This window comes from Vulpes lagopus, chromosome 3 (assembly GCF_018345385.1).
Source record: "Vulpes lagopus strain Blue_001 chromosome 3, ASM1834538v1, whole genome shotgun sequence".
Taxonomy (NCBI): Eukaryota; Metazoa; Chordata; class Mammalia; order Carnivora; family Canidae; genus Vulpes; species Vulpes lagopus.
This window is the reverse complement of record NC_054826.1, coordinates 48103270-48121554: the sequence shown is the minus strand read 5'-3', so window position 1 is coordinate 48121554 and position 18285 is coordinate 48103270. Positions and strand designations below refer to the sequence as shown.

The 18285-nt window shown below is 37.2% G+C and overlaps 1 protein-coding gene across 11 annotated transcripts in view; it reads left to right on the top strand.

Annotated features, from left to right (window-relative positions):
• The window catches only part of FBXW11 (F-box and WD repeat domain containing 11), a 134545-nt gene that overhangs the window by 15433 nt on the left and 100827 nt on the right, over positions 1–18285 (top strand). For 4 of the 11 annotated variants that reach the window (XM_041750564.1, XM_041750558.1, XM_041750559.1 and 1 more), the window contains one exon: positions 17463–17548. The exons of 6 other annotated variants lie outside the window; for them this stretch is intronic. In XM_041750564.1, coding sequence (XP_041606498.1) covers positions 17516–17548 — 33 coding nt within the window. In that variant the 5' untranslated portion in view covers positions 17463–17515. Of the gene's footprint in view, positions 1–17462; positions 17549–18285 lie in introns of those variants that run through there. One more of the 11 variants, XM_041750555.1, reaches the window with a different exon arrangement.

The window sequence follows — 18285 nt, the reverse complement described above, 5'->3', positions numbered from 1 at the left end:
AACCGCTGAGTCACTCGGGCTGCCCCAGAATACACCCTTTGTATTTGGTTATTATATCTCTTTAATTTCTTTTCATTTGGAACATTCCTTCTGCCCTTTTCCCTCTGCTGGCATTGATTATTTTTGGAGAGTCCAGCTCAGTTGTCCTGTAGGATGTGCAACATCTTCATTTGTTTATTTTCCTCATGGTGTGATTTAACTTGTTTCTCTAGCTACTGTACTTCCTGTAAACTGGAAGTTAGGTGAGAGGCTTGATTGCAAGCAGGTCAAACATTTGACAAGAATGCTTCATCATTGGTGAAGTGTCTTTGCATTGAGTCATGTTGGGAGGCATGATGACAGGTTATCCCATTATGAGCTATGCTAAATTGGATCCCTTGGCTAAGGTGGCAATAGCCAGGTCTCTCCTTTATAAAGGTACAGTTTCAACCTCTGCTATTAGAAAGGAATTTATGTGACAGTATTTTGGCACCTTGTAAATATTCTGTTCCATTATAAGATTTCATCCAGTGGTTTCAGAATCTTGATCCTGAAGTCAGTTATTACAATAAGAGTTACAAAATTGTGGTTTTCTATCATTCTATTTACAATTTTTTTTTGATTTTCAAAATCTAAGGGACCATATTGGTGTCTAATGGTGATCAAGTTGAGATACCAATTGTTATGTAAATAGGCAGGTAAATAACTTCATTATTAAGCATGTACTTAAATGGATACTCTTTGGTTATGTGGGGAGTACAAGAACAGAATCAGATACGTACCCTGCTTCCAGAAGCTTAGTCTTTTACATAAAAAACTATATATAGTATAGAAAATTGGTAGGGATCATGAGAGATAGACATACAATGTTTTACTCTCCCTTTGAGGCCTGAGCAGAAATTAGTCATAAATGTGGGTGTTTTGGGGGAGAGAAGGGCTTTCATAGTAAAGGTAAATGAGTGAATGATGGCTGGCAGGCAGGCAGTGGTGTATAGTGACTATCGGGCAGGACAATTAGGTAGTTCTGTGGATATTAGAGTATAACTTGTGTGGTCGGATTGAGGTAGATAAATTTGCAAAGATAGATTATAACCAAATCTTGGATTTTATACTTTAGGTCATAAGTAATGAACTAGTAGCCTGTGGATCAAGCTTCACAGATATATTTTATTTGGTCTGCACAGATTTAAAAAATTGAAATGTAGTCTTGTGTCTGGGTGGCTCAGTTGGTTAAGACACCTGGGTGGCTCAGTTGGGTAAGCGTCTGCCTTGGTTCGGGTCATGATCCCAAGGTTCTGGGATCCAGCCCTGTGGCAGGTTTGCCGCTCAGCAGGGTTGGGGTGTGTGTGGGTGGGATGGGGAAAGTGGGGTCTGCTTATCCCTCTCCCTCTGCCCCTTCCCCTGATGGCTTACTCTCTCTTTCTCAAATAAAATCTAAAAAAAATATTGAGATATCTCTTATCAAAACACTAATTTCTGGTTTGTCTGAAAATTGGAACTGAGGAGTGGCTGCCTTTTAGAGTCAAATTTGTGCTTTCATGGTTGGTCCCTGTAACCCCTGTAAATCAGTCTTTATCTGTTTAGCCCTTAAAAGCTTCTGAGCTTGTGTGATCCTGCAGGATTGAAGGAGCGGTGTGAGGGTGGTAGATGTGATTTTAGAAGAGAGATGACTGAAAGCTTGAGCAAGATCTGTGCTTTAGAAAGATCACTCTGGCAATCAGTTTGGTGGATGTATTGGAGCAGGGAGACCAATCTGTAGACTGTTGGATTATTCCAGGGAAATACAACATGGTAACAGATAGTGCAAAGAGGAGAAAATGAGACATTTAAAAAAATTTTTTTTAAATTTTTTTATTTATTTATGATAGTCACAGAGAGAGAGAGAGAGGCAGAGACACAGGCAGAGGGAGAAGCAGGCTCCATGCACCGGGAGCCCGACGTGGGATTCGATCCTGGGTCTCCAGGATCACGCCCTGAGCCAAAGGCAGGCGCCAAACAGCTGCGCCACCCAGGGTTCCCGAAAATGAGACATTTTAAAATGTAGAGTGGTTAGATTGTATTGATAGATAAGAGTATGTGTGAGTATGTATTGACAAAAATGTAAATCAAACTACTAAAACTTGAAGTCCTGCTTTTAAAAAAGCTTTGCATTTATTTTTAAAAACCAACTTTGCAGAAAGTTGGTTTCTGGAAGTTAACCACATGTTTTCATGATCTATTGGTTAATTTTGGAAGACAGTAGTAATTGTTTCTTGCATTGTCACTGTGTAAAGTTCAGTTTTGTAATATGCCAATAGCATGTTTTGTCAAAAAAATCTGACTCTGACCTGGCTTTATTTCTGAAACTTGTGTATGAAGTGAATATACTGTGATCTTTTCTTATCATCTTCCATATAATTATGGAGCTAAATTTCTAGACAAAATATTAGCAGTGCTGTATACTTTTTAGAGAGTTGACTGCTTGTATTTAATTTTTCCCACAATCTCTGAAAGTAGTTAATCCAAAGGTTAATAAGTTGACATGGGACTGCCTTACGCTTAAAATCACACTTATATTAAAACTTTACATCTGTGTTGTTAAAAGTATTTTGGATATCTTCCCTGTCCGATTGGGGCATGACTTGATCCAGTTCCATTGCCAGTGCCATTACTCTGGATATTTAGTAGCACCACCAGCTCAGGCAGTCTGAGGGATATAGACGTGGAGAGCATGTAAGTGACAAGACTGGGAGTGAGAGTGACTCACACTGACAGAAACCTTATCTGGATTCTTTGTAATAAATTTCAGCTTAAAGGATGAACAAAGATTGGTTTAAAGGGCAAATTTTTTTTTTTTTTTTGTAACTTACAAATAGTGTGGAACACAAATCCAAAGTGTACAGCTGAATGAATTTTTACATATGGATGCAGAACATTGTGTAACCACTACCCAAATCAAGATATAGAACACTTCCAGAGCACCCTGTGGGCTTCCTTATGTCTGTGCCTCACCAAGTTAGAAACTCTTCCAAAGGTTTATTCTGGTCTTTTTCACGTAGGTTAGTCATGGTGGCTTTTGGATTCTATATAAATGGAATCATACAGTTTATATTCTTTTGTGTTTTTTTCCACCCTTCTATTTGTTATTCTGTGAAATTCATCCATTTTGTTGTAACAGGTTTCTTTCCCCCTGTGCATTATTCCATTGCATATATAGTCCATGGTTCTTTATTTTAGTGTTGATGAGTTAGTTAGATTGTTTCCAATCTTTGGCTGCTATTATGAATAACACTTAAAGGTGGACATAAGCACTTGATTCTAGCAGTTATAAAAAACTAGGAGTGGAATTGCTGGGTCATAGGATAGGCATATGTTCAGCCTCAGTAGATACTGCTAAACTGTTTTCCAAGTGCTTGTGCTGATGTACACTACCACCTCTAATGTGGGAAGTTCCAGCCATCACTTCGTTTTGCTAGTCCTTTTAATTTTAGCCATTCCAATGAGTGTGTAGTGGTATTTGTGACTATAAACTATTAAGGTATAGTTTACATGCAGTAAAATGTATTCATTTTAAGTATACTGCTTGGGTTTTGAGAGCTATGTACACTCATAAAACCACTACCATGATCAAGATGTAAAACATTTCTACTATCCTCCCTGCCACCAAATTTTTTCACTTCCCTTTTTCAATTCCCCCACCCCTGTCCCTGGCCTCAGGTAATCTACTTTCTATAACTACAAGTTAGTTGTGCGTGTTTTAGAATTTCATAATAGGTGAAAGTTATAATATGCATATATGCAAGCACTCTGTGTTTAGCTTATTTTGCCCAGGGAATGTTTCTGAGATTCATTCTTGTTGGAATCCGTTTTTCATTTCTTGTTTCCAGTGTTGGACTGTTATGAATAAAACTTGTGTGAACATTTGTGTTCAGATTTTTGTTTAGACATTTCTTTTCTCTTGGGTATACCTAGGAATGGAATTGCTGGCATAGAGTGTAGATGCATGTTTAGTTTTTCCAAGTAACTGCCAGATCTTTTCCCAAAGTGGTTGTACATTCTTAATGACTTTCCCCACAATATATGAGAGTTCCACTTTCTTTTATAACCATGTCAGCACTTGGCATTGTCAGACAATTTTAGCCTTTCTTACATGTGTGAAGTAGTATTTCATTGTGGTTATAATTTACGTTTTCTTGATGACTAATGATGTTGAACATTTTTTCACATGCCTGTTGACCTTTTAGATACTGTCTATAGAGAAGTGTCCATTCAAATCTTTTGAACCTTTAAAAAAAATGAGTTATCTTATTCTTTTGATTTGTGGAAATTCTTTATAGTAGTTAGGAAACAAGTTCTTTGTCAGATGTTGCAGCTTGATTCTCCTGTGGCTTGATTTTTCAGTGTCTTAATGTCTTTAATGGACAGAAGGTCTTAATGCTTACAACATTGAATTATCAAGTTTTTCTTTTATTGTTACAGGTTTTTGTGTCCCATTTAAGAAAATTTTGCCTACTCTAAGGTCTTAAAGATAGTCTCCTCGCAACTTTATGATTTTATCATCTTAAAATACTTGTTTTTTTTTTTTTTAATGGTTGAGGTAGGGATCAAGATTCATTCCCCCTCCTATAGTTTTCCAATTAGCTCAGTGCTGTTATTTACACATATATTAAAAAACGATTGAAAAATTGTTGAAGAACATATGAATATAAGAAGCTTATGTTTTTACATGTTTATTATAGAAAAATTCAAAATAAAGATAATGTAAAATAAGAAACAAAAAGAATGAAAACTTCCACTGATAATTGTTAGTATTTGATGTCTTTCCCTTCATATACGTATATTTTTTTAAGATTTTATTTTATTTATTCATGAGAGACGTAGAGAAAGAGAGGCAGAGACACAGGCAGAGGGAGAAGGCGGCTCCATGCAGGGAGCCTGATGTGGGACTCGATCCCGGGGCCCCAGGACCACGCCCTGGGCCAAGGCAGCGCTAAACTGCTGGGCCACCGGGGCTGCCCTATTTAAAAAGTTTTTTTCTGAGAGAGAGCATACGTGTGACCTGGGAAGTGGGGCAGAGGGTAAGAGAGATTCTTAAGCAGGTTCCACGCTCAGTGAGAGCCTGACACAGGACTAAGTCTCACAACTCAGATCATGACCTGAACCAAAATCAAGAGTCAGACATGGCCAACTGAGCCACCCAGGCATCCCTGCAAACTGCTTTTGTGGCATCTTTCTGAACCGTTTTATATTTCTTTATAATATTTTAGAGGGGTGCCTGGTATATATCAGTGTGGACATGGCTAATGAGTTAAACTATTCCTTTTTTAGACATTTAAATTTTCTTTTTAAAAAATTATTTCTAATTTGTAGCAGCTTAAAGCTGGGTTCTTTCTTGTAGTTTAATCTTTGAACACATTTTGAGTATTATTTTGGGATAATTTCTTAGAGGTGCAATTGATAGGTCAAAGGATATATATGTTTTTAGAAACCTATGTATTTTATATGGCTAAAAGTTCACCCACTTTCTGTTACCTGTATGAACATGACACAACAGACCATATTCTCTCTATAAAAGTGCTGTTTTCTCCATGTTTATGCCATTTTTGAATATTAATAATTAAAGAATACCACTTCAGTTAGAGAATTCATTAAGTTATTTCAGGAATTACTAGTGATATTGGATATATTATGATGTTTGTGGCTATTTATTTATTTTTTTTTATGAAGAAAGGGAAATGTGTGGAATAGCCGGAGTTGTACTCTGTTGATTTAAATCCAGGTGCATTTGGGAAATGTGCTGGAAGGAAGTCACCACTGTGAGGAACTTCTGAGTTTGTTGTGGCTGATACAGTGTTGTCTTTTGTTATCACAACGGCCATTTTTGGTAGAAGCCAGCTGCAGAAGTATTTGCTTTACTCAGTGTACTGTCTGTGGCAAGCTTTGGCCAGACCCTGGCTCCACATCCTCTTTATGAAGCACTTAGGGATCTGTCATGTTTGGCTTCACTGTGCTTCAGGGACACTCACTCCTACTTGCCTTCTTTGAGCTGGGAGGTGAGGTTCTGCTGGGAATTCTTTCATTTACTGTTTTTAGGTGGGCTTTTCTTTGTTTACATTCAATGAACCCTATTTCCACTCCAGTTTTTTCTTTTCTGGTATTTTTTAGAAATTCTTTGAAATGTGTCATATATGGTTTCCAGTACCAATGTAGATTGTCTTTTATTTTGACGTTCCTCTGATGATTGCAGTTGCATCAATCAGAAATCCTACCCTTAGCACTTCTATTTCCCTCTGAAGCCCTGCCTGTTCTTTTTCAGTCTAGCTTTGTGTGCTTAGTCATAGTGATTCCCCCACCCCTTCCCTCTGATGCCTGGACCTAACAAGCATTATAATCTGTTATTTGTTATCTGGAGGGCTTCACCCTGTCTTTCTTTCTTGCCTAATTAACCCTTGCTTGTCCTTCAGAGCTCAAATATCCGTTCTTCGGGGTTTTGTCTGGGTTCCCTAGGTACCCTTACAGATTAGATTCCCTTGCTGTATTCTTACAGCACTCTCTTCTTTTCCTTCACTGCTGTTAACATAATTGTAATGGATAAATGTATTGCATAATCTCCTACTAGACAGCTCTTTTATTAGAAAGTAATCTCCATGGGGACAAGGATCATGTCTGTCCTGTCATATTCAGCTCATAGCGTACTCCTAGTCTCTAGTACAGTACATACCCTATAGCTGCCCACTTGAACAAGGGAGAGTAAATGAGAATTATCATCTTGTATCAGAAGTTCATGTTTACTTTTAAAATGAATACATTTGTTCCTTAAATGCCTGGTGTTTTCAGTTTCAGTATCATCTATTTTAAATGACTTGATCCTGAAATTTAAACTGTCGCCATTAGAACCTATTTTCAGGAGGTCAAAAAGAAATCCCTTCTTTGCCTCTAAACCAGACTTTTTTTTCCTAAAACAGGTTTTTAAACCTGTTACTGACTTCTAATATGTCCAGATTATCTTCTTAATACTTCTGTCATTCTGAAGGAGTTGTCAACTGCTATAACTAATTCTTTTCTTTTTTTTCCTTCCCCCCCTTTCTGTGTGTGTGTGTATATGTGTGTGTCTGTGTATATGCATGTGTTAGTGACTAATAGGAAGGATCACTATTCCTGGGTGTTGTTTCCTTAGGTCAAGTAAATTTGGTAAATTCCTCATATAACCTCCTCTTGGAAATTGACTTGATAATTGTCATTTTAATAATTTGTTTTCCCAGCATTTCCTAAACTTTCTGACCCCAGAGTGCTTCTCTTCCTTTATTTTGATTCAAAACCAATGCAGTCCAAGAGCTGTTCTTGACTATTTTTGTGCATTTCATCTCAATTTCTTATATTCATCCAGAGTCCTCTATCTTCCTGCCAAAGTAATGAGGGAGTGAACTAACCCTGGTTAAATGCTAGATTTATATCTTAGTATTCCTTTTAATCTTCTATAAATTTGAAAGAAAGGTAGGATTATTTTTCCACATGTTAGCATGTGAGGAAATGGAGACTGGAGAAGGGATTTTTTATTTTTATTTATTTATTTATTTATTTATTTATTTATTTATTTATTTATTCATTTATTTATTTGGCTCAGGGTCACATAGTGATTTTATCAATATCTATTTATCATTTGTCTATCTCTACAAAGCCTTGTGTTCTTTCTCCTCCCCACCTGGGGAGAGAAAGGAAAGACTCTTGATTTCAGAAGCTGTACCTCTCTAGCTATCACCTTACTTTGAAGATTGTTATGTGGTACCTTGGACTCTAAAAAGCCGGAGGGTCAGGAGCAGCAGGGCCTCTAGGCTCTAGGTGGACAGCCGCATATTCTCAGTAGTTGGGGAGGCAGAGAAGAGAAGGCCAAAAAAGGGGCAGCCCTGGTGGCGCAGCGGTTTAGCGCCGCCTGCAGCCCGGGGTGTGATCCTGGAGACCCAGGATCAAGTTCCACATCAGGCTTTCTGCATGGAGCCTGTTTCTCCCTCTGCCTGTGTCTCTGCCTCTCTCTTCGCTCTCTCTGAATGAATACATAAATAAATCTTAAAAAAAAAAAAAAAAAAAAGAAGGCCAAAAACTTGATTACCCTTGCCCAGACTGCCTTTGTAAGCCCTCATGCTTTTTTCCCTCCTTCATTCCAGGCTTACTGCATTCTCTTCAGTTCCAGTCTTTTCTACTGGTATGACTTCTTCATTGGAATTTTAGGTTGGCTTTGATCAATAACACAGTGGTTAATATTTATTGGGTGCCTGCTCTAATGTAGCCAGCTGTTCCTCTCTAGCCCTCTAAATAGCTGACTTGCTTATAGTCACATAGTGTTGAATCTGAGATCTTAACTCCATCTCTGTGTTGTTTTTTTAGCCTTAGTAAATTTCTTCATAAGGAAAACCTACCCTAAGCAATTAAAATCTATTAAATCATGGGTTTGATATGCTAGTTACATATTTTTTATAATATATATTAAAATTAGACATATGGCTATTAAACATTAACACCGTTATGGACCACCAAAAATCACCTTGAATACCAGACCTTGGGAAGTATTCCTGTAATCTACTTTTTATCCATTTATCCATGAATAGTTATGTCTGTAAAAGATGAGGACTTAAAGCGGAAGATTATTAAAAACACACACAGAGCACACAATTCCATTATTATACCTAAACCATTACCAGTAATTGCTTGCTATCAAATAATCAGTGTTAATATTTGCCTGTCTCATAAATAACTTTTAATAAACTTAATTTTTTAGAATAACTTTAGATTTACAGAAAAACTGAGTAGGCAGTACAGAATTTCATATGTTCTTCCCCTGCAGTTTTTTCCATTGTAACATTATACTTCAGTGTAGTACACTTGTTAATATTAAATGAACCAATATTGATGTTTTTTATGAACTATAGTCCCTAGTTTGTGCAGATAGCCTTGGTTTTTTTTTTTTACCTCATGTCCGTTTTGCACTCCAGGATTCTATCCATCATTCTTTCTTGCATTTGGTTGTCGTGTGCCCTTAGGCTCTTCTTGGCTGTGTTAGTTTCTCAGATTTTGTTTTTGATGATGATGACAGTTTTGAGGAGTTCTGGTCATGTATATTGTATTGTCCTCTATTAAATTTGTATTATTTTTCTCATAAATGTTGTTTAATAATTGGTTTTTACAATTCAGGAGCCAGACTTGGTTCACACCTTGCATATAGCGAATAGTCTCTTAAATCTTTTTAATCTATAAAAATGGCCTTCCCGGGATGCCTGGGTGGCTCAGCGGTTAAGTGCATCTGCCTTCGGCTCAGGGCGTGATCCTGGAGTCCTGGGATCGAGTCCTGCGTCGGGCTCCTTGCAGGGAGCCTGCTTCTCTCTCTTCCTATGTCTGTGCCTCTTTCTCTGTGTCTCTCATGAGTAAATAAATAAAAATCTTAAAAAAAAATGGCCTTCCCATCTTTTTTTTTTTCCTCGCCATGTATTTATTGAGGAAGCTGCACAGGAATTTGTTCTGTGTAACTTTACAAATTTGAGATTTTGCTGATGGCATTCCCATTAGGTCTACATATTCTCTTCTTGGTATTTCTTGCACACTGGTAATTAAATCCAGAGATTGGCTGGATTCAGATTCAGTGTATTTCTGTCTGGATTCAGAACAAAACTCATGCTTTTTCTGCTGTGACATGGTGCTTACTTACATTTGTGATGTTCTCGATCCTTTTTTTTTTTTTAATTTTTATTTATTTATGATAGTCACACACACACACAGAGAGAGAGAGAGAGAGAGAGAGAGAGAGAGGCAGAGACATAGGCAGAGGGAGAAGCAGGCTCCATGCACTGGGAGCCCGACGTGGGATTCGGTCCCGGGTCTCCAGGATCGCGCCCTGGGCCAAAGGCAGGCGCCAAACCGCTGCGCCACCCAGGGATCCCTCTTGATTTTTTCCAAGCATCTGATTCTTGAAAAAACGTAGGACTCCTATGCATGTACATTTTTCCGAGTTAAAACTGCGTTTTTTATTGATGGTAGGTAGTGAAGCAGTAACCTAGCTTTCAGGAATGCCTGCATGTAATTATCAGTTTTGCCAAGGACAATGATGACACATTTTATGGTATTGAGAATCAGTTTAGGGTATTATTCTTATAGTTTATTTTCAGCTTTCTCCTTTTTCTCAATTCAGATATGTAATGATTTTTGCTACTGTTAGTATATACTTAGATCTTACTTTATTCCAGAAAAAAAAAATTGAGTAATTACAATGACACCTGTACTGTAGGAAGGTAAAATAAGTGGGAAAATGAAGATGAAAGGAAAAATAAATGTAGGAAAATAAGATGATAGAATAAAGTTATGTAAAAATACACAAAATAAGATTAGTTGTTACAGGAGGGTCATAGTGTCCTTTTCTGTAGCGGTTTGCAGGAATTTTGTATTTTTAGATGATAAATATATTTCTTTCCCTAAGATTTTTTATTTATTTGGTGTTTGAACTTGGTAATGCCATTTTCATTGCTTATTTGGAATGAAGTGCCTGTAAAGATGGGGATCAGGTTTCTCAGTATTGGGTTTCAGAGCTCATTGGAAAATCAGAACTCTTTTTTTCTGTGGTGCCTTCTTTGTACAGGCTTCTTAGAGTTTTGATTAATTTATCCTGTTATGTAGGTTTTTCTTTCTCTAGTATCTGTGGTATAGCATGAATGAGATATTCTTGGAACATTTAGTTTTGAATACTTTTGTTTATCAGTAGAATAAAAGTGATCTCTTAGGAAAGAAAATAAGAATTTAAGACTATTTCACCAGGAGAATACTGTGTCTTTATAACTTTGGCCATATCAAATACCTTTTTTGAGTTTTGCCTGTTGTATTTGAACTAAATAAGGTTTGTTACGATTTTTCCAGTCAAAGTGGCAGAGAAGCCAACTGAAAACTGATGTAAGCCAAAACAAGGAGTTTGTAATTTGAAAAATCTAGAGGTAGGTGTGGATTCAGGTTTCTTCCTCAGATTCAAAAGCAGTACCTCCTGGTAACCAACTCCAAACTCTCCCTTGTGGTAGCATGAGGGCATCGGTAGCTCCTGCTTTCATTCTGTCATGTTCAAGCTCAGTGGGAAAAGAGATATCTTTTCTTGTAGCTTTCATAGAAGTTCTGAGATTCAATTTAGAACATGTGTCCACTTCTGAATCAGTCACTGTGATTAGGCGATATGGCCGAAAAAATAAGTATCCACTATCAACCCCTTAAAATTAAAGCATATTCTTCTTTGGCCCCTGAATCAGGTTTTTGCTCCACATATGAACTTTCTGGACTTTCCATATTAACTATTTGATAACTTAACAAATATTTATTTAGTTCCTACTATGTACGGACACTGTGAGGACTTAAAAACATTACATTGTAAATTGGTAAATTGCCTTATCAATTGCTTGTAAATTACTCTTATTCATAAATTATTATGAAAATAAGACAGTCTGCTTGGAAATGAATATAATTTTACATTCATTTTTAATTTTATTTAAATATTTTGTTTTGTTTATTTTAGAGAGATTTTTTTTTTTTTTTTTTTTTTGAGAGAGAGTTTGAGTATGCAAGCTAGGGGGCATGGGGAGAGAGGCAGAGAGAATCCTAAGCAGGTTGCACTCTTAGTGTGGAGCCCAGCACAGGGCTCAGTCTCAGGATCCTGAGATTGTGACCTGAGCTGAAATCAAGAGTCAGAATCTTAACTGATTGAGCCATCCAGTGCACCCCCCCCACCCCGACAAAGATTTTATTTTTAAGTAATTCTGCACCCACTGTGGGTCTCAAAGCCCTGAGATCAAGAGTTGCATACTCTACCAACTGAGCCAGCCAGGTACCCCTGGAAATAAAGTACAATCTTATTTATTTATTTATTTATTTATTTATTTATTTATATTTTTATTTATTTTTATTTATTTTTATTTGTTTTTTAAAAAGATTTTACTTATTTATTCATGAGAGAGACAGGGAGAGAGGCAGAGACACAGGCAGAGGGAGAAGCAGGCCCCATGCAGAAGCCTGACGCAGGACTTGATCCCAGGACTCCAGGGTCACGCCCTGGGCCGAAGGCAGGTGCTAAACTGAGCCACCTAGGGATCCCTAAAGTACAATTTTTAAAAGAAGATTTATTGCTTTAAGATTTTTCTGTGGCTTGTAGACCAGTTTTTGGTTTATGAATGATTATTTTCAAAGTAAGAGAAATATAACACTTTTGGCCTTTTTTTTTTTTTTCACTCATATTCCGATCTTGGTAGTTGTTACTATTGTTTCTTTCTAGAAGGTTAATTCCTCAATTAAAAGAAATGTGGCTTTAAAAAAAAAATAAGAGAAATGTGGTCTGTGGTCTATTTTTCCTCTTAAATGCAGCAGGAAATATCCCTGTGAGATTTGTCTTCTGATCCTCCTCTCAATTCTGTATTCTCTCAGAGTTAATGAAAAATTTATTATGATGGTGACATCTGTTCTGTGCTTTGTAGAACATGTTGGCTGAAGGCTTATAGCTGAGTCATTCATAAAGTTATTAAAACAATGCAGTTGAACAGTGTTTTTGACAAAGAAGTCCAGTATCTCTTAAATTTATATTTGGGCTTTCCATTTTGACTTCGTTACTTCCTTTGTGTGAGGACTTGCAGAGTGTTACAGTCTACCCATGTTCAGGTGTACTCCTGCAAAAAGAGTCTGAAACTTGCAGGTTGACTTTATTGTAGCATTTGTTTAGCAGGAATTATCTGCTGTCGAGGCTAGGTGCTTTCAAGTGGGATGTACATACACTAAAAGCATGATGTGAGAGAGATTTAGAGGACCTGGGCTAGAAAAGCATTTTAAGAAGATGGACAGAATGCTCTGTAGAGTCCCTTTCAGCTCCAGAACATAATGAAATCTCTGGCTTCCAGCAGTGAGAAGTTTCCTTACCCAGTTGCCTGCAGGAGACAGACAGTGTGAAGGGAATCAAAGACATCCTTGCTGTGCAGCAAGCAGCAGGAATCCCTTACTAAGGCAGCCTTAGCCCCTGGCTGAAAGACAGATTCATTTGTTCGAAGAGCCCAGTGGATTGTGAGGCACACAACTTCATTCTTGTTTGAAACCAAGGTCAGCCTGGGATATGAGGACAATGGACTATATGAGAAAGTAGAGCAAGTGTAAAGTTTGCTATAGATTTAATTAAGGGATGATAAAAATGAATCCCTTTATATGCTAGCTTTTACAACTCACTTTTCATGCTATTCCTAGCTAAAGAAGCAAAATTTTGATTGCTGTTGTTTTTCTAAGTAAGTCAACACACAGTTGAATGTGTTTATGTATGTATAAAATTTTAAAGATTTAAGACTGCCAGCCTGGAATGTGTGCTTCTTTGGCATAGGGGCTGCTTAGGTCTCTGAAAATAAGTATACACATATTTTAGAGATGAGCAGTGTTTAGAAAATATTAGAGAGCTTGTTTAAATGGTGTACAGTTTGAATTCAGAAGATTTCTTTGTAGGACCAACTTTCTTTCTATAGTTGCTTCTTCAGAGGTAATAATGAAACAGGAAGCATAATAGATGGTGGAAGCTTTGAAAGTCTGGAAGTTATTTTATTTTTGGTATTTTGATGTTCTTAAAATATCATTAGTTTAAATTTTACTACTCTTGAAAGCAGTGAAACTGCATTTAAAAAAATATTTTATATTTCTTTAGGAATTTAACTGTCTTCTTTAGTGAACTGGGAAATAGTATAGCTTTATTTCCAGAAATAATTTTAATACCACCAATATTTGGTCTTGAGAATTCTTATGTTGTCTATGGAGGCATTTAGTGTACTGGCATGCCTCAGTAAGCCTTTTTGAATGAATAATCAGTTTATTTATTTATTTTTTTTTAATAATCAGTTTAAAATGAAAAGTTAAAATAAGATTATGATGCGGTCTGACTGTAATTGAGTCAGACCCATTGAGAGTAGATATGTCAAGTCATCTTCCTGAAAGTGATATCTCTTCCTAGAAAAAATGAGAATATCCATTATAACAGAGAAAAAAAGTTTTCACTCTGTCTACCAACGTTCTCTTAAAATCATGGTAAACTTTGCACTCTTTCACATGAAAGTAGGGTAAGGCTTTTGATTCAGTATATCATAGGTCAGTCAGATCTTGTGCAGACATGTTCAGAAGTTCTCTGATTAAAGTTTTTTGGCTTCTGAGAGTTGGTAGAAGGTCTAGGAAGGGGTTGAGCCAGCACGTGTGTCTGGAATGGTAAAAAAAAACAGGAAGTTGGATTAACTCAGAGTGGGGCCTGGTGCTCTGGTATAGATAATGAGATTAGATGATGTCTAAAACACAAGGTGAGTTTTTCGTTCTCTCACCTGGAAGTCCTCTCAGGTGTCCTGCAGTATGGAGTATGGATTGTCAGATATTTGGAAGTGGCCGCCTTGTAAGACAGAACATCAGTACCTAAGAGTTTTTTGGCTAGGTACCCTTAGTTAACTATCTAGAAACCTTAGGCATTGAAATTAATTTAGGTTAGTGTCTGTCACCACACCGTGCAACCAGATTCTGATACCTAGCTTAACCCTGTTTTCCACCTTCATTGAAAGGGAATAGACTAGAATAGGGGGACAAGTTGCTATGACCAGATCTTTAAGGAACAGTGTGGAAGTGCCAGTTTCTCTGCTTTGAGGTGGCGTGGAGGAGAGAGGGTTGAGAAACCGGAGTACTGTGTTGCCTATTGTCTGTCAGCTGCATCTGAAAATCTAAGGTAGATAAAAATAAATAAAATACATAAACATCACATGTATTTAATTCTGATATTATATGTTTTATGTTTTATTAAATAAAAATGGGATAATAAAAGTCCTGATTTGTAGCCTTTATTCACTTAATGTTTCTTGAACTTTTTCAGTGTATGATAACTTTCCACATGTTGTAAACTTCCTTCTGGGTCAATAAATACACTCCTACAACATGATTTTTATTTGGTGTATACATAATATTCTGTCTTCTGGATGATCTGTAATTTGTATGACCAATCTCTGTTGTTGGGCTTTTTTCCCTTTGCTGTTAGGACAATGGAGTGATTAACATCTTCTTAGCTGTGTTTTTGGACATGTCTTTATTTTTTCCTTAGTATAATTTCCTGCGCTTGAAATTGCTAAGTTAGTGATGTGTATGTTTTTCAGGTATTAAATATATATTGATGAGTTGAACAGGAGAGGTTGTACCTATTACACTCCTGTCAGCAGTATAGATGGGTGACAGGTAGATAAAATTTATAAATAGATGAGAAGAAATTGCTGCTCTAGGGAGTTTAAAGTCAAGCAAAGGAAGTGAGAGGCAGTATGATTTAGAGAAGAGAGTAGGGATTTTAGAGTAAGATAGAATTGCAAATCTGCTGCTTTTGACCTCTGGCAGGTTATTTGCTGAGTCTGGTCCTTAGTTTCTTCCTCTTTAAAGCTAAGGTACCAGTCTGGCCAGAGGTAGTGTGAGAGTTAATGAGATCATGATAGTTGTACAGTGTGTGGCACACAATAGGCACACTGAAAATATGAATGTACATCCCCTCCCAGTTTACCTGTTTTTGTAAATTTTCATTTACATTTATCATTTTCATTGAAAATGAGATTAAGCTTGTAAGTTTAGTGGTCTCCCTAGTTCTGAATAACCATCCTCTTTGGACCACTGATGCTAATTGACAAAGGCTCAGATGTACTTAATTTAACTGTTTAATTCTCTCCAGTCTCAGGATTTGTGGATCTTGGTAAAACCTATTGGGATTGGGTTCAGACTGATCTGACCTGGAGCTTGCTGAGGGAATCTGTTCCTTTTTGGCAGCTGAATCTCAGGCTGGGCCTAGTACAACTTGAGGACCCATGTGGCTCTGCCGGAAATAGATTATTTTGTTACATCCTGTTCCCTGTCATGCTGCTTAGAATAGAGATTTTGCTCCTGCCACCCCCCATATATCTAATCCTCCTTTCCAGCTTCTGTGAGAGCTCTGAAAAACCTGTTGACATTTTTGAATCCTGGGTAGTAGATGTGAAGTGGACAAGGATAATTTATTCCCTTTGGCATTACTCAGGACTAAGGTGTTACCACTTTGAGGTTTCCTGCTATTTTGGGGGGTTACTAGGTAAAATCTTTTTCTAGCATTCCAGCATTTTGACATATTTTAAACTACAGTTTAAAATGAACTCAACTAATTCTTGGGAAAAGAAATTTTTTTATATAAGTTGTCAAGTTAGTATTTATACCGTATAACAACTTACATAATTACTTATATAATTAAGATAAAGCATAACTTAAAATTATGTGATGTAGTATTAAGCTTTATCGTAACTACTAGATGTTCATTGGAGAATACCCAGAATATATGAATGGATACAACAAATTCAGAAAGAAAAATCACCTTCATCTGTCTACCAAAGTTAAATGCAAGATCTTTTTTGTTAGCCTCAGGTTCTGGTATCATAATCATTCAAGATGAGATGATTGCCTGGACATTGAAAGGTTTGTTTTTTATTTTTATTTTATTTATCTTTATTTTTATTTTTTTAAAAGATTTTATTTATTTATTCATGATAGTCACAGAGAGAGAGAGAGAGAGAGAGACAGAGAGAGAGAGAGGCAGAGACACAGGCAGAGGGAGAAGCAGGCTCCATGCAGGGAGCCCGACGTGGGATTCGATCCCGGTCTCCAGGATCGCGCCCTGGGCCAAAGGCAGGCACTAAACCGCTGCGCCACCCAGGGATCCCAAAAGATTTGTTTTTTAAATTATTATGGGGTTTAAAGAAAGTTTGGGCTCTGGCTTTGAGTCCTGACTTCACTACTATTTGGTTATGTTTAAAGCTCTAACACTTGAAGATAGAATCATTTTTCCTGTCTTTCAGGGAAGTCTTTCACACTTGGAGGCATTGGGCTAGTATTCTGTTCTTTAAAAGGCTTTGAAGAATGCCTTTAAATTGTGAATTAACTTTTATTCTACAACCTGATTACTGTACTAGGGTTCTTGGTTTTAAAAGCAATACAATTTTTGGTGGGAGTTTGCTCTTAGAGGTTGCTATCAAACATTTTGACAGCAGAAGCCTAGGTTTCTGAATCTTTGGGAGATGCTTTTAAAAGCTTTCTATAGCCCTATTTTCATTACAACTACTGCTGCTGCTTGAAAAAGCAACAGTCTGATAATTCAGACACAATAGGTATAGTTCTTGATTTGGACGAATTTTAGTATTTGCTTTATTTGCTTTGAGGTGAGGACAGCCTCCAGCTAAAAGAATGGATAGATACTCTGTAGCTTGCACATCCAGGTTTAGAGAGCTGGAGTTACATAATCTCGTGGAGTTTACATATCCTGTGATATGGACCAAATCCCCACTCCTGGATAGAGATTCCCAGTGGAGAGTGTTATGGCCAAATGGTAACCATAACATGGACCTTTTATTTCACTTTTATTTCACTTCTTCTGTTATTTGGTAGCCTCCATTTCATTATCATGTCACTGTTTGTTTTATATCCTATCTTACCAGTAGGGCATGGTGGAAGTTTTATTGAAAACAAACAAAAAGAACCTAGACTGGGCATGAAAATTGACTTTAGACATGTACTTCCAAAGGTAAGTGCTGGCCCTTGTATCTACTTTTTGTAACCTGGCTGAAAGAAATTTGTATTGATTGAAAAGTAAAAATGAGAAGCTGTCTTGTTAGATTCTCCAAGAGACTTCTGTTTCTATCTTCTCTTCAACAGACTTCTCTCTAGCTGCCAGGGATCTTTCTTTGAGGCTGGCTTGAGTTGGCTTGGAGTTGGCTTGGCTTTGGCTTGGTATTTTGCTTTGTCCCTGACTTTTAGTCTAAGAACCTCACTCCTACGCTTGCCAATGTGTTGCATGACTGGCTTCTATCCCTTTGACAGATATGGTTGAAATAGTATGTATGCTGAGTTGCTGAAAAAAGCTCTTGGGCGTGTTGATGGTAAATTGGACTGCACACTTGGGAAGGATTGGTTGTTTACTGGTGAACTGCATATATAGCACACAGTATAAGAACTGTTGTCCTACAGGATGAAGTCCCAAGTTTGACAGAATGGTTTATGAAAGATCTCTGTGATTTGGCCTCTCAGCTTTCCCCATCTCATACTGAAATACTTTAGTAATGCTAAATTAATTGCAGATCCTTGAGTAGGATGTGCCATTTCTTAGCTCTTTGGCTTTGCTTATGCTATTTATTCTGCCTGGAATGTCTTTCTTTCTCTTTTTACCCTGGCTGCCTCCTACTCATCCTTTATGGCTTAGTTCAGGCATCCTCCTCCTTTGGGTGAGTTAAGGCTGTGTGTGTGTGCGTGTGCGTGCGTGCG